Source organism: Alexandromys fortis, unplaced genomic scaffold (assembly GCF_014885135.2).
Source record: "Alexandromys fortis isolate MF-2015 unplaced genomic scaffold, M_Fortis_MF-2015_v1.1 scaffold_69, whole genome shotgun sequence".
In the NCBI taxonomy this organism is placed as follows: Eukaryota; Metazoa; Chordata; class Mammalia; order Rodentia; family Cricetidae; genus Alexandromys; species Alexandromys fortis.
The window spans coordinates 8,144,237-8,157,738 of record NW_026067951.1 but is presented as its reverse complement, the minus strand read 5'-3'; the positions used below and the strand labels follow the sequence as shown (position 1 = coordinate 8,157,738).

General features: G+C 46.2%; 1 protein-coding gene across 1 annotated transcript in view; it reads right to left on the bottom strand.

Moving 5' to 3' along the window:
• Positions 1–7,756: 7,756 nt before the first annotated feature.
• Prkcq (protein kinase C theta) overlaps positions 7,757–13,502 on the bottom strand; it is a 134,705-nt gene continuing 128,959 nt past the window's right edge. The window contains exons 17-18 of the mRNA XM_050150573.1: positions 9,470–9,598; positions 7,757–8,982 (exon numbers count right to left, since the gene is read on the bottom strand). Coding sequence (XP_050006530.1) covers positions 8,824–8,982; positions 9,470–9,598 — 288 coding nt within the window. The 3' untranslated portion in view covers positions 7,757–8,823. The remainder of the gene's footprint in view (positions 8,983–9,469; positions 9,599–13,502) is intronic.

Here is a 13,502-nt window from a genome sequence, read left to right as displayed (position 1 = left end):
AGAGAGAGAGAGAGAGAGAGAGAGAGAGAGAGAGAGAGAGAGAGAGGATCAGGCATGGGCTTTTGAAACCTCAAAGCTCCCAGTGACACAGCTTCTCTCATGAGGTTACACCTTCTAATTCTTCTACCCACTCGTGGACCAAGTGTTCACATATACGAGCCTATGGGTAGTGTGCGAGTTCCCTCTCTGTGCTGCAATTACCATTAATGAATAAAGAAACTGCCTTGGTCTGTTGATAGGGCAGAACTTAGGTAGGTGGGGAAGACAGAACTGAATGCTGGGAGAAAGACGGGCAGAGCCAGAGATTCGCCTGAGACAGACATTGGGAATTTTACTGGGTAAGCCACTGCCACATGGCAATACACAGATTAATAGATATGGGTTAAATTAATATAAGAGTTAGCCAATAAGAAGCTAGAGCTAACAGGCCAAGCAGTGATTTAATTAATACAATTTCTGTGTGATTATTTTGGTGCTGGGCGGCCAGGACAAACAAGCAGCCCCAGTCCTACATATGGGGGCCAGTCTCATCCAAGTCACCCCTGAGCTCATATGGCCAGGCAGCTAGTCACATGGCATCGGCAGTCAGGAAGCAGACAGAAATGAATGCTGGTGCTTAGCTTGCTTCCCCTACCCCTTTTCTTTCATTCAGTTAGGATTGCAACACCCCTATTCAGCCACATTCAGGGTATGTCTTCCTTGCTCGATGAAACTCCCTAAAACAGCCTCACAGACACGACAGTACCTCCTAGGTGAAGACCAACCGTTTCAGCCATCTATGCCGTCCTATTGTTATTCACTCATACATAGCGCGTGAACTGTGTTTTATTTGCTCTCTAATGCAGTGAGCCGTATTTCCGGGTGAGCTTTCACCTTGCCAGATGGAAGTTTCTCGCCAGTGCCCCCCTGTTGTTACTTTTTTCTTGTCAGTAGCTCAAGTCTTTTAACTTATGGCTTGTTGAAGGTGTGTTGGTGGTTTTGTTTAGATTTTGAAAATAACAATATTCCCCACACTTTCCTCTCTTTACCATGTACCAGACACATTTTCCATATTTTAACTCAGTAAGCTTTATTAAATCCTGTGAGATCAGATACTTTCTTACTTAGGGTATATATATATATATATATATATATATATAAAAATATATAATTTTCTGACTTGAATTTTCTATTAGTTTATGCTTATTAAACTTTTTCAGGTCGCCAGTATTCTTTTATGACTAACGTTTTGATTTTTGAGGAGATATAATTATTATTTTATTACTTTAAAAAATACCAATCCAAATTCCCACTTCCTCCCCTCCTCCCACTTCCTTCCCACTCCCTCCACACCCCCTCCTCCCACCCCCTCCAATCTTAAGAGAGGGCAAGGCACCCTGCCCTGTGGGAAGTCTAAGGCCCTCCCTACTACATCCAGATTGAGCAAGGTATGCATCCAAGGAGAATAGGATCCCAAAAAGTCAGTACATGCAGTAGAGACAAATCCCAGTGCCATTGTCATTGGCCCCCTCAGTTGGCCCCAGCTGTCAACCACATTCAGAGGGACCAGTTTTGATCCCATGCTCGTTCATTCCCAGTCCAGTTGGAGTTGGTGAGCTCCCATTAGCTCAGGCACACTGTCTCAGGGGGTGAACCCTTGAGGAGGTATTTTAATGCCTCTCACTATGATGATGAATCTACCTGTCTTTAAATCAGTTTAATTTATTATACCTTCAAAAGTCTCTACATTTTTATGTATTCTGGATATTTCTATTCAAATTGCAATGTTTTGGTTTTTATTTTTAACTACATTCTGCCTGGCATTAATATTACTGAAACTGTTATTTTTCTTTTTATTTCTTCCCTGGGTCTTGATGCAGACTCTCCCCTTGTCCAAACTCTTGTCAGGAGTTTGGTCTCAAAATTCTCTTCCCAACTAGGTTTTTTTTTTTTTTTATTGAGAATAGGAAAAAAAAGTTTCTGCCTCCTCCCAGCCTCCCATTTCCCTCCCCCTCCCCCACTCTTCTCCCCCTCCTCCCACTCATCTCCCCCTCCCCCCACTCCTCTCCCCCTCCCTCTCCAATCCAAAGAGCAGTCAGGGTTCCCTGCCCTGTGGAAAGTCCAATGTCCTTTCCCTTCCGTCCATGTCTAGGAAGGTGAATATCCAAACTGGCTAGGCTCCCACCAAGCCGGAACATGAAGTACGATCAAAACCCCTTGCCATTGACCTTGGCTTCTCATCAGTCCTCATTGTTCGCCATGATCAGAGAGTCCGGTTTTATCCCATGCTTTTTCAGTCACAGTCCAGCTGGCTTTGGTGAGCTCCCAATAGATCATCCCCACTGTCTCAGTGGGTGGGTGCACCCCCCGTGGTCCTGACATCCTTGCTCTTGTTCTCCCTCCATCTGCTCCTCATTGGGACCTTGGGAGCTCAGTCCACTGCTCCAGTGTGGGTCTCTGTCTCTATCTCCATCCATCACCAGATGAAGGTTCTATGGTGATATGAAAGATAATCGTCAGTATTGCTATAGGATAGGGTCATTTCAGGTTCCCTAATCCTCAGCTTCCCAAGGGACTAACTGGGTACATCGCCTTGGGCTCCTGGGAGCCACTCTAGGTTCAAGTCTCTTGCCAACACTAAGGTGGCTCCCTTAACTAAGATATGTGCTTCCCTGCTCCCCTATCCAACCTTCCTTTATCCCAATCTTCCTGTTTCCCCAAGTTCCCCCAAACCTCCCCTTCTCACTTTTCTCTCCCTGTCCCCCCTTATCCCCAACCCACCCCACCCCCAAGATCTCAATTTTCTCCCTGGCAATTTTGTCTACTTCCCTTAGCCAAGAGGATAACTATATGTTTTTTCTTGGGTTCACCTTCTTATTTAGCTTCTTTAGGTTCACCAGGTATACACTCCGTGACCTTTATTGGATTTCCCTGTTCATTTTTGCACTATAACTAATACATCGGGCGAGTTTAGCCAGAATCTGCCACTGTTGATATCTGATCAGATCTCTTATTTCTCGCAGACCCTCAGCGAGGCTCTGCCACCTTGACTCAAGGATTGGGTTTGGCTCTCAGCTAACCCGTCAGCATCACTCAGTGATTCTCCACTCTCTGATCTCACTTTGCTCCCTGGCCACAGATTCCAACTCCTCACCCTGTGATCTCTGTCCTTGTTTTTGCTGCTTGACTGTCAGGCTCTGTTTTTTTTTTTTTTTTTTTTTTTTTTTTTTTACAGGCACACTAATTCTTTACCCCTCTCCCCCATTTCCTTGTTTCCTTTATCTTTCTTTTCTTCTACTTTCAGCTACAAAATCTTTCTTAGCTATTTCTTGTCAGAAGTTCTTGTCACCTGGTTTGTGTCTGCTGCGGAACAGCACAGAATTAAAAACATCGACGGGAGACTGTCTTTTATCAGCGATTTAACTCACTAACACCCTGATTCATGACATGGTTAAAAGTGTGCCTGCTTGTGATTGCTTTTTACATTTTTTCCCTTTGTTCTATTTGTTCCTCTAATTGTTTGGAAGCAAACTGACCTTTTCCTAATAACTTCATGCTTATGTTTACATTAAAGGGGAATTAGTCTATTGAATTTTCTGGATCTGACTTTCTATAAATGTAGCCAAATGATTGCTGCTTTATAGTTTTCTTATTGCTATCTACTCTCGGGCCACTTCATCGTTATTCCTGTTACAATCAATTTCCCCTGAAGTGATGACTAATGAGCCAATTGCGAAGGCTGCTCTATTGCTTTCATGAAGGCTAATTGCTCCCACGAGTGAACGAGTCTTCGGATTCATGGAGTCTATTGGCATTTCCAGTACGTTACAAATCTCAGAACGGAGATTTTTGACTTGGTTAATATTTCACCATGTTGACTGACATCTTTAATCAAGTCAGTGGGCCTTTCTTCATTCACAAAAAATAGAGTAGAATGAAAGACAGCTCTCCTGACTCCCGAATCCACGGCTTGCCTTTTCTTCTTCTAGGGGTCATCTCTATCACAGTCTGCAGGGTGGCTCCAGAGACTCAGTCTAGACAGCACTAGCCATATGCTCCTGGCAAAAAGGTTGACAGGAAAAAAGATCAAAGCAAATGGTTGAAAGGGAATTTTATTTTTATTATAATTGTTAATTCACACCATTTATCCATAGCAGTAGGCTCCCTGTCACAGTTCTACACGTGCAAGTAGTGTTTTAATTGCATCCGTTTCCCAGCTACCCTCTGTCATTCTTTTCTCTTGACTCTGGTTTCCTTTTTGGTTGCTGGTTAAACCTATTCTTACTTTCAAGTCGAAGATACTTGAGCACATGTGTTGTGCATACTAACTTTGTATGATATATACCTAAGCGTAGTCTACCTGGTTCATTCTAATTTTAGTTTTTGAGGAATCACTATGACTAATTTTCATCCTTATTAACAATATATAAAGTTCCTTTACCCTCTATCCTTTTAGCATTTTTCTTCTTCCTTTTCTTCTCCTCCTCTTCCTTCCTTCCTTCCTCCCTTCCTCCTCCTCCTCTCCTGTCTGGGATGAGAGGATTTTAAGTTTAAAAGGGAATTTTTAATCATATGAGCTTTGTGGGGAAGTGTTTGCTTAGTGTGCTGGCTACTTTCCTCCCTTTCTTCCTTCCTTCCTTCCTTCCTTCCTTCCTTCCTTCCTTCCTTCCTTCCTTTCTCTCTCCCTCCCTCCCTCTCTCTTTCCTTCCCTCCCTCCTTCTTTTTTCCTTCTTCTTTCTCTTCCTCCCTTCTAAAAATTCTTTTAACTTTTATTGATTGAATTTTGCATCATGTATTCCAATCCCACTCATCTCCCAGTCCCCTCAAATTCTCCTTCCTCCCTTGCAAAGGCCCCTAAAACAAAACAAGATTTAAAAGAAAAACCAAAGATCAAACAAACAAACCAAAAAGGAAGAAGAATTTTTGTCGTGAAAGCTGCCGCATGGCCTGCTGAGTCCCACAGTTCACCCTTTAGTCCATTCATCTTTACTGCATGTGTTCATTGCTGTGAGACATTGGAGTCATTGGTCTGGGTCAAGGCTTACAGCACTGATAATGGACTCTGATTGGGTCTCCTCTTCGATATCCTGCTGTCCTATGTCATGGCAAGCCTGCTGGTTTGGATTTACAGATCTGGCACCTTCTCGTGCTCCAGTAGTTCATAAATGAAGTGGCTGTTGCGTGGGCTAACTCCTAGCCCTGGTTCTGGGCCTGCCAGCTTTCCCTCATTGCCACTCCCTGGGCAAGCTCAGCAGTGCCTTGGCTAGCTCACCCAATACCGCCCGCAGCAAGGACCAGGGCTAGTTCTCCTGCGCTCAGGTCCTAACATCCTGCCCAGCCACACTTACACCACCAGGGCCAGCTCCACTGCCTTGCACAGGCAAGGTGCAGGGCTCTTTTATGATTGCTGTAGGGTACATATGAGGGGGAGGTGGGGTCAGCTCTCCTGCTCTCGTGCCCTTAGGGCTGGCTCCCCTGCGCCCCCAACAACAGGATCAGCTCTACTCTGTTGCCCAGGCAGGGTGTGCTACAGTTGATAAGGAGCAGGGCCAGCTCTCTCACCTGCCACAGGTAGCGAGGGAGGGGCAGAACGGGGAAGGGCATCTTCCCCCGCCCATGCTGCATGGCAGACAGACTTGGGGGGTTAGCTCTGCTGCTCTCATGACTTCAGAGCCAGTTCACCTGTGTTCCTGACAACAGGGCCAGTCCTCGTGTGTTGCCCAGGTGGGGTGTATGCCTGTGGTGAGAGATGGGCTATTTTTCCCTAGTGCAGGTGCCAGCTCTTCCCTGAGGGGTGGCTCCAATTCTCTTATCATCCGCAAGAGGCAGGGCCAGAGAAGCATGGGGCTGGCTCAACACAGCATGGTTCTAATGACCCCTGTGTTAACACACAGACCATGGCCATCATCACAGATTCCAGCTGCAGCAGGACCATAGACCCAGACATGGCCCTCGGTGGCAGCTAGGGCCCCATATCACCATGGTGTAGGGCATTTTCTTAATTAGTGATTGATGTGGGAGGACCCAGCCCCTTGTGAGAATTCCAGTGTCTGAAAATTAGGAAGCGAGTGGACAAAGGGTGGAAAATGAAGCCAGAGAGGCAAGGCAGGTCGTGGACGTGGAGGGCACTGCTTCCTTTGCAATTGGAGCTTTAGTCCTGTAGGAAGTGAGAGGCTACAATATAGCCAAATGAGGTGATAGACAGTAGAGATATTTGAACACCCATGGTTATTGTGGCAGCCACAGTAGGCGAGTATGGAGTAAGCCTGGATGCCTATCATCTAGGGATGAAGGGTAAGGGGAAACGGGGTACACATATACACCAGAGCCATAAAACCTATTTGCTTATTCATCCCTTCACCTGGCAGCTCTTTAAGCACTAATGGAAAAGGAGCTATGGAACATGCACAGATAAACTGGACAGAGATATTTCCCACTGGGGGTTTACAGCTTACCAGAAAAATGATGAATGTACCAAAGGAAGCAGGGGATGATGGGAGAGCTTAGAGAGCTAAGGCAGAGCATGCGATGTGGTGGGCCAGCCATTTGATCTCCATCCGAGAGACAAGGGGGATTTGGATAAGCAGGAATGGGGCATGGGAGGCAAATAAAATAGTATCAGGGAGACAGAGCGGTGAGAACTCATTCATGTGTCTGCACTGTGTTGAGAAACTCGGATGCTGCAATGGGGCTCAAGGTAAAGAGGAAGTCCAGGAACTTGGTCCATGGGGGCTCAGTCAGGGAGCGTTATGATTTTCAACATGTGTGCTTGCCCTGTGATGTTAATTTTCATTTGGGAAAAGAAACCAGATGTTTGTTTGTGATTTCTCTGCTTTTCAGAGAGTCCAAGAGCCCAACTTAGTAAATGCTGTGTGTTCCCACCTCATCTCGCTGAATCAAGAAAACCTGAACCGTAGAAACTCTTGGAGGTGCGTGGAGGTCTGTTTCCATGGCGATGCTAAACCCATCGAGTTGACCACGCTAATCATCACACTATACAAAGGATCGTGAACATAGGATTTGGTCTTAAAGTAAAAATCAAGGAAGTTAGAAGGCGAGAAGGGATTGCTAATGATAATTCCGATTCTGGGTCCGGCTAATAGAGGCTATGGTGCGGGGAGCATCCGTAGAAATAGGAAATACAAGGCAGAACTATTTCCTAATCATGGAACGAGTGCGTTCTGGGCATGTTGGGTTAATGCAGTCTGCTAGCAGAGGGGCTTTAGCTGGAGATTAGATTTGTGACTGTCTGCGTGGAGTGGCAGCAGGAGGGAAAGGAGATTACAAGGGGGCGATCGAGGCAAGGGTGGGGAGGGGTGTTCCGAGGGATGTAGCGTGGGAGGAAGGACAAGAAGTCAACAGAGGGGCAAGCAGGAGAGAATGCAGGAAAATGTCATCAGAAAATTCCAGAAGGCAGGCTGGACCGGAGCATTGTTCTTATACAAAATGCCGCACAAAGGTGAACGAGGAAGGAGAGCACTCCACCAGGGATAGAAGAAGCGCAGCATGGGGAAGTGAGGCCCCGCAGGGTCTGAAGGCAGCCTGTGCGACTCCCTCCATTAGGAAAGCCTTCAGGGGAGAGGACAGAGGAGCGTATTGCAATGATGGTTTATTTTCCTGAATGTCTCACCCCTCTGAGCACCTCTTTTTTTCAGTTCCTCAGTTTTAAAGCAAACCCGACCCTGGCTGCATTCTGATGGTCACCGTGGTGGAAGAATGTCTTTGAGGGACATCGTAGAGAATCAAACCATTAAGAGGCATCTTTTTCTTTCTTCTTCTTTTATTCTATTTTACACAACAACTTCTTTGTTATTGTCACAACATCTCATCAAAATATACAAACAGCACAAATACCTTCAGTGTGTAGTTAGTACTCTAATCCAGCAGGACGGACTGCCGCTGATGGCATGCACGGGTCTTTTATCTCGCGGGACACCTAGAGAGGGACTTCTTTGTCATCATATCACCGGGAACAGCACGGTAAAGGGATTGGTTTTCTTTATCTCAGAAGAATCATGCATTTATTTCTTGTCTGATGGGGAGTTGGGAATGAATGACTGTGCTGATAAAGAGATCAGCTGAGAACAGAGGGAAGGCAGTGTTGGATGGGCGGCAGCCAAGGATCCCATCTTTGTCGCTTGCATTTACGTCTGTGCGGACAAGATGCTCCACACGGGCGACAGACATACCCTTCCCCGAAGCTGGTGACATGAGCTCTGCTCAATGCCACGGACTCTCCTCTGTTTTGTGAATGTCAGGGTTAGCCAGAATGAACAGATTTGTAAATCTCAAGTTCCAAGCTATGTTTATTGGAGAGAATCCCATCACAACCCGCTCAGGGCTTCCCCTTTCCTTCCCTTCTGCCATTTACATTTCTGCAGACGTGCACAGAGCAACGTGGGTTAGTGGCTCCTTCTCTGTGGTCGAGTGGGATCCACTTCTATAAGGGGTGATCTGCTGTTCCAGTCTTGAGAAACGGGTTCCATTTGCACCTTGGTTCATCACCAACCAGCAATCGCTGTCTAGGGCAAGGCAGAATTAGGTTTCGATTCTTTCACATTATCAGGAACCATCTTTCCAGTAAACAACAAGAGTTAACAGCGATCTAACTTCAAGGGCCGCTGGGAAAGATGCCAGGAGCTATGACGGGTGATGTCACTAGTGAAGTAGACTTGGTTTCTGCTACAGGTAACGCGTCATGTGAGGAGACCGACGGTCTCCCCGCCTTTGCTGTTGAGTGTTTCTTTTCTTTTCCAACTTGAAAAAGAGACCCCCAGAAGTGTTATTCAAACTAGTTCCCAGAGAGAAGGCAAATCCCTTCTGGTCTGGGGAAGAGGGTGAGGTTCAGGAGCAAACGAAAGTCTCCATCCCTGGGTTAATGAATGAAAAGTTTCTGAACATGTTCTGGTCCATGCTGTTGATGAGCGCTCTGTCGGCAAATGACAGCCGGGGTTTCTCACTCAGGAATTCCTTGTCGAAATTGCTACAGTCGTATGGTGATTTCTTGGTCGCAGTTTAAAGAGGAGAGAATAAAAAGGGGGGAGAAAATTAGTCAAGTTCATTATCTTAACTTTGCTTATGTAGGCTGTAGTGTGGGCACCACCCAGTGGGTCTCGAGTCATCCGTTCTTTTATTAGAATAATTAATTTCACATGAAAGAATTACATTGTACAGGTTTCAGTCACCAGGACTGTGATCATTAAGAATATAAGGGCTTCATGTAAAGCCCCATCTCTTGACCATTCCTGTCAGCAACAGATGTTCAACTTGGGAATGTTCTGCAGTTTATTCCTCCCCTAGGTGAATTCCAATGACTCAGTTTAAAAATGGCAGGCAACGGGACCCCCGCCTCCAACCTCTGATCTAGTCAAATGGTGTGGATTGAAGAAGCATGTCCCATGTTTCTCCCGAGGGTGGGGTTGGGGCAGGTGACAGCCTGTGACAAAAGGAGATGGGCAGGAGCCACACCATCCAGTGGGAGAGTCCTTACCACTTTTGGCCTGAAGGGCGGGTCAATCTCCTTCCTTTCAAGTTCTTCCCAGTTGATCTCTCGGAACAAAGGATGCTGGCGGATGTCCCCTCGCACGCCCAGCCTCTTTTCGGGTTCCCTCACGAAAAGCTGCAAGGGAGCAGAGAGGGAGTAGGTTCACTTCTGCGAGGAGGCATTGGGTCAGGAGGGTGCTCACTCACTGGGGTATGAGCAGCTGGCTGAGATGGAGTAGGTTCATACTAACTTGACGCCCTCTCTGAGCCCTCCTTACTCTTTGCCCAGGCAGGCTGTACTGTGACTTCTATAGGCCTGGCATGGAATCAACTTTGCTTTGTTACATACGTGGTCTCTGACTCTACGTCAGTTTAATAACCTGTGACGTTTGCTGTGCTGATCACCTGGGAAGGAAACCCTTAAGTGGAGAACTGCCTCACTCACCCTGGCCTATGCCTGTGTCTGTGAGGGACCGATGACTGATGTGGGTGGTACCATCCTTGGGCAAATGGTCCTGGGCTATGTAAGAAAGGCAGTTAAGCATGAGTCAGGGAGCAAGCCAGTAAGCAGCATCCCTCCACGGCTTCTGCTTCAGTTCTGTGTGGGGCCCTGCCCCAATTTCCCTCAATAATGGACTGTAACTTTTAAGCTGAAATAAATTTTTTCTTTCCCAAGTTGTTTCTGGTCATACTATTTATCAGAACAACAGAAAATAAACTAGAACATATATCAAGTGTCTGTCTCATAGGGATGTCCTTAGGGATAAATTAAACAGAATCCATACATACACAAGCTTACACATGTATATATACATATACACCTTTACATAGAGGGGCATGTAAACATGCATACAATCACATACACACATGCATGTCTATGGACATGGCTAAGCATATATGTATGCGTACATAAGCAAATATACACATACTGCAAACCCCCTCCACACATACTTGTCCTTTGTAAAGTCTGCTCTGTATTCCCAGCAGCTTAAGCCAGACACAATGGTGTGTGTCTGGAAACCCATCACTCAAGAGGCCAGGGAAGGAGGATAATGAGTTTGAGGCTAGTCTGGTCCAGTCTGGATGATGTCAGCCTAGGCTTTACAGTGAGGTGCTGTTTGAAAAAGTCCCAAAGGGGGGGAAAAAGGAACCCTCAGCAAGACAGAATGAGTGACTAACTTATTTGTCTGACTTAGCTGCCCCTCCAAGTGTGACATTTCTTATAAAGATGCCCTATCTTAGGTGTCCAGTGTTGTAGGGCTTGCGTGTATTGTCAGCTTGTCCTTGGCAGTCAGCTGAGGTCTCCGCAAGGCCTCTGGGTACAGAAAGTCACCATCTCCTCCGCAGACCTCTGGCGAATGCTATTATTCAAACCATGCTCGTCCCCCCAGCCTTTCAGCCTGCGTTGTGACTTTTCCCTTTCCACCGTCCTCTCTCCTGTCGCTTCACCTAACAGTCACAGTGGATACTGGAAAGACAACAGAGCAACCGGAAGCTTTTTAAATTTTAACCTGTTTGGGACCCTGGAGAAGGAGAGTCTAGACATTAACTCAGGAAGTAATAGGTTCCCCAGGTGTCTCAAGCAGTTACTTCTTATTTCTGCACCAGCACGATGTTTGCCTAAAACGTCGCAGCTCGGGTGTTTTAAGGAGATTTTGACCCTTTAACATGGAAAATGTGGCAAAATGTAGGGATTTTTCCAAATATCTCCCACAAGGGTTTCAGCCCCATTTCTTGCTTTCACTATTTCTAAGAAGAGCCAGGATATGGCTTCTGAAAATGTTTTTAAGTGATGTTATCTTGTAACTTGAAAATGTACAGAGCCTCAGCTCTCAGCTCTTCCCTAAATCATAAAGGTGTGCTGAAGAAAACTGCAAAAACAAAACCTGGAGATTTTCTTTACTAATCAATTAATTAGCTAATTAAATAAGAGAGTCTTACTTAAAGTTCCAGGTGCAGTCAGGTATGGTGGCACACACCTGCAATCCCAATACCTGTGAGGTGGAGGCAGGAGGGTCAGGAGGAAAGGGCTAGCCTTGGCTATAGAGTGAGTTGGTGGCCAGATTGAGATTCCTGTCTTGAAAACAAGGGCCACATATAAGGCTTATGAACCATTGCACACCCACCGATGAGTCCTCAGCATAGTCCCGATGCTGCTCTCATCAGCCATGGAGGACTCTTACTTAGATCCTGAGGGTCCAAAGTGCTTTATAGAAGTACTACCCAGGAGAAGTAAGCCGAGGGTATCATGTACGAAATTGACCACATTTGCATCACGGAATGAGTGACTAATCTGTTTGTCTGACTTAGGGCTCCTGTAGCCTTGGGTTAGCTTTCTGAATCTTTACCTCCTATTTCGCCATTTTTCCATTACTGTAACAAAATACCCAAGATAATTGATTTTAAAAATAGGAAAGTTTTATCTTGGCACATGGTTTCAGAAGTTTTGCCCTATGGTCAGTTGGCTTCATGCCTTTTGGGCCTGAGATGAATCTGAACATTCAGGCAGGATGTGGGCAACCAAGAGAGAAGGGGTGGGGGCCAGGATCTAACAGTCTCCCCAAACTAACTTCCTTGCCCTATGATCCACCGCCTCACTGTTCCATTACCTCTTGAGCCTCTATCACGTGGGCCTTTGTGGGGTATTTCAGACCCAAACTACAGCAGTTCTGCCTGTAGAATGGAAGGTTAGTTCAGGTGACCTCAGGACCCAGAGAGTCCTGGTGCCCCTGTACTCCTACTAACATTCAAGACTCTACTCTGGTGCCAGCACTCCGGTCCCTTCTTCTGTCACAAATTTGCTCAATGAACAGACCACTTGTCCCTCCCAGCTTCATAATTCCTTGACTAACCCCCCTATAACAGAGCTCACCCTCCTTTTCGAGGTCATCTGATTGGCTACCCCGTTCATCCTGACCAGTGTTCTCTGAGAGTCACGCTCAGTGCTGGCTGTCTCAGACAGGTCCACATGATTTGTTTTGATTATTGCAATTGTATATACTTATGGGGGTACAGCAGGATATGTTGATTTATGTGGAATGATAATGAAGGTAATGAACATCCATCACCTCACTTTTTTAGGAGGAGAATGAGAACATTTAAAATCTGCTCCGTACCTTTCAATCTGCAGCCAACACGCTGGACAGCATGTTGATTGCAGGCCACATGCTGTACAGTATGTTGACTTTGGCCCACATGCTGGATGCGAGCATCTTGATTGCAGACCACACGCTGGACGTCATGTTGACTGCAGCCCACACGCTGGACAGCATGCTGATTGCAGGCCACACGCTGTACAGTGTGTTGACTTCGGCTCACACGCTGGACAGCATGTTGACTATGGCCCATATGCTAGACCACATCTTGATTGCAGGCCACACAGTGAATGGCATGTTGACTGCGGCCAACATGCTGGATAGCATGTTAACTACAGCCTATGTGCTAGACGACAGATCTCCAGAACTCAAACCTTGCAATTAAGTGGTATGATGTAACTTCATCCTAATTTTCAAAATACTTTTAAAAACAAGTACTTGGACTAGTGAGATGGCTCAGGAGGTAAAAAACTTCCCATGAGAGCCTGAGGACTTGAGTTTGATCCTGGAAACAACAGTAGAAGGAGAGAACTGGTTCCCAAAGTTGTCCGCAGAACTACATGCCTGTGTGTTAGTTAGCACACACACATGCACTCAGGTATATGCATTGTGGACACACACAATAGCCATAAACAAAGTAAAATTTTAAAGAAAAATAGAAACTATCTATCTTACTTGTTGGTTGAGGAAACTGAGGCTCAGAGTAGCTTTGTCACTTCCTCAAGGTCATGAACCAGCCAGCAGCAGGGTGCCATGGTCAGTGCCTCCCTCCCATTCTCTGCTGTGCCTCACAGAACGTTTCCCAGCTGTTTTTGCCTGCTGTCTGTGTTTCAAGTCTGTCTGTCCTGTTCTGTGGACTGTAAGCTCTGGGGACAGGCACCACTTGTGTTTCCACTACCCACAGAGTCTAGCACCATCCCCAGTTCTAAGAAGCTCCTAAGCCAA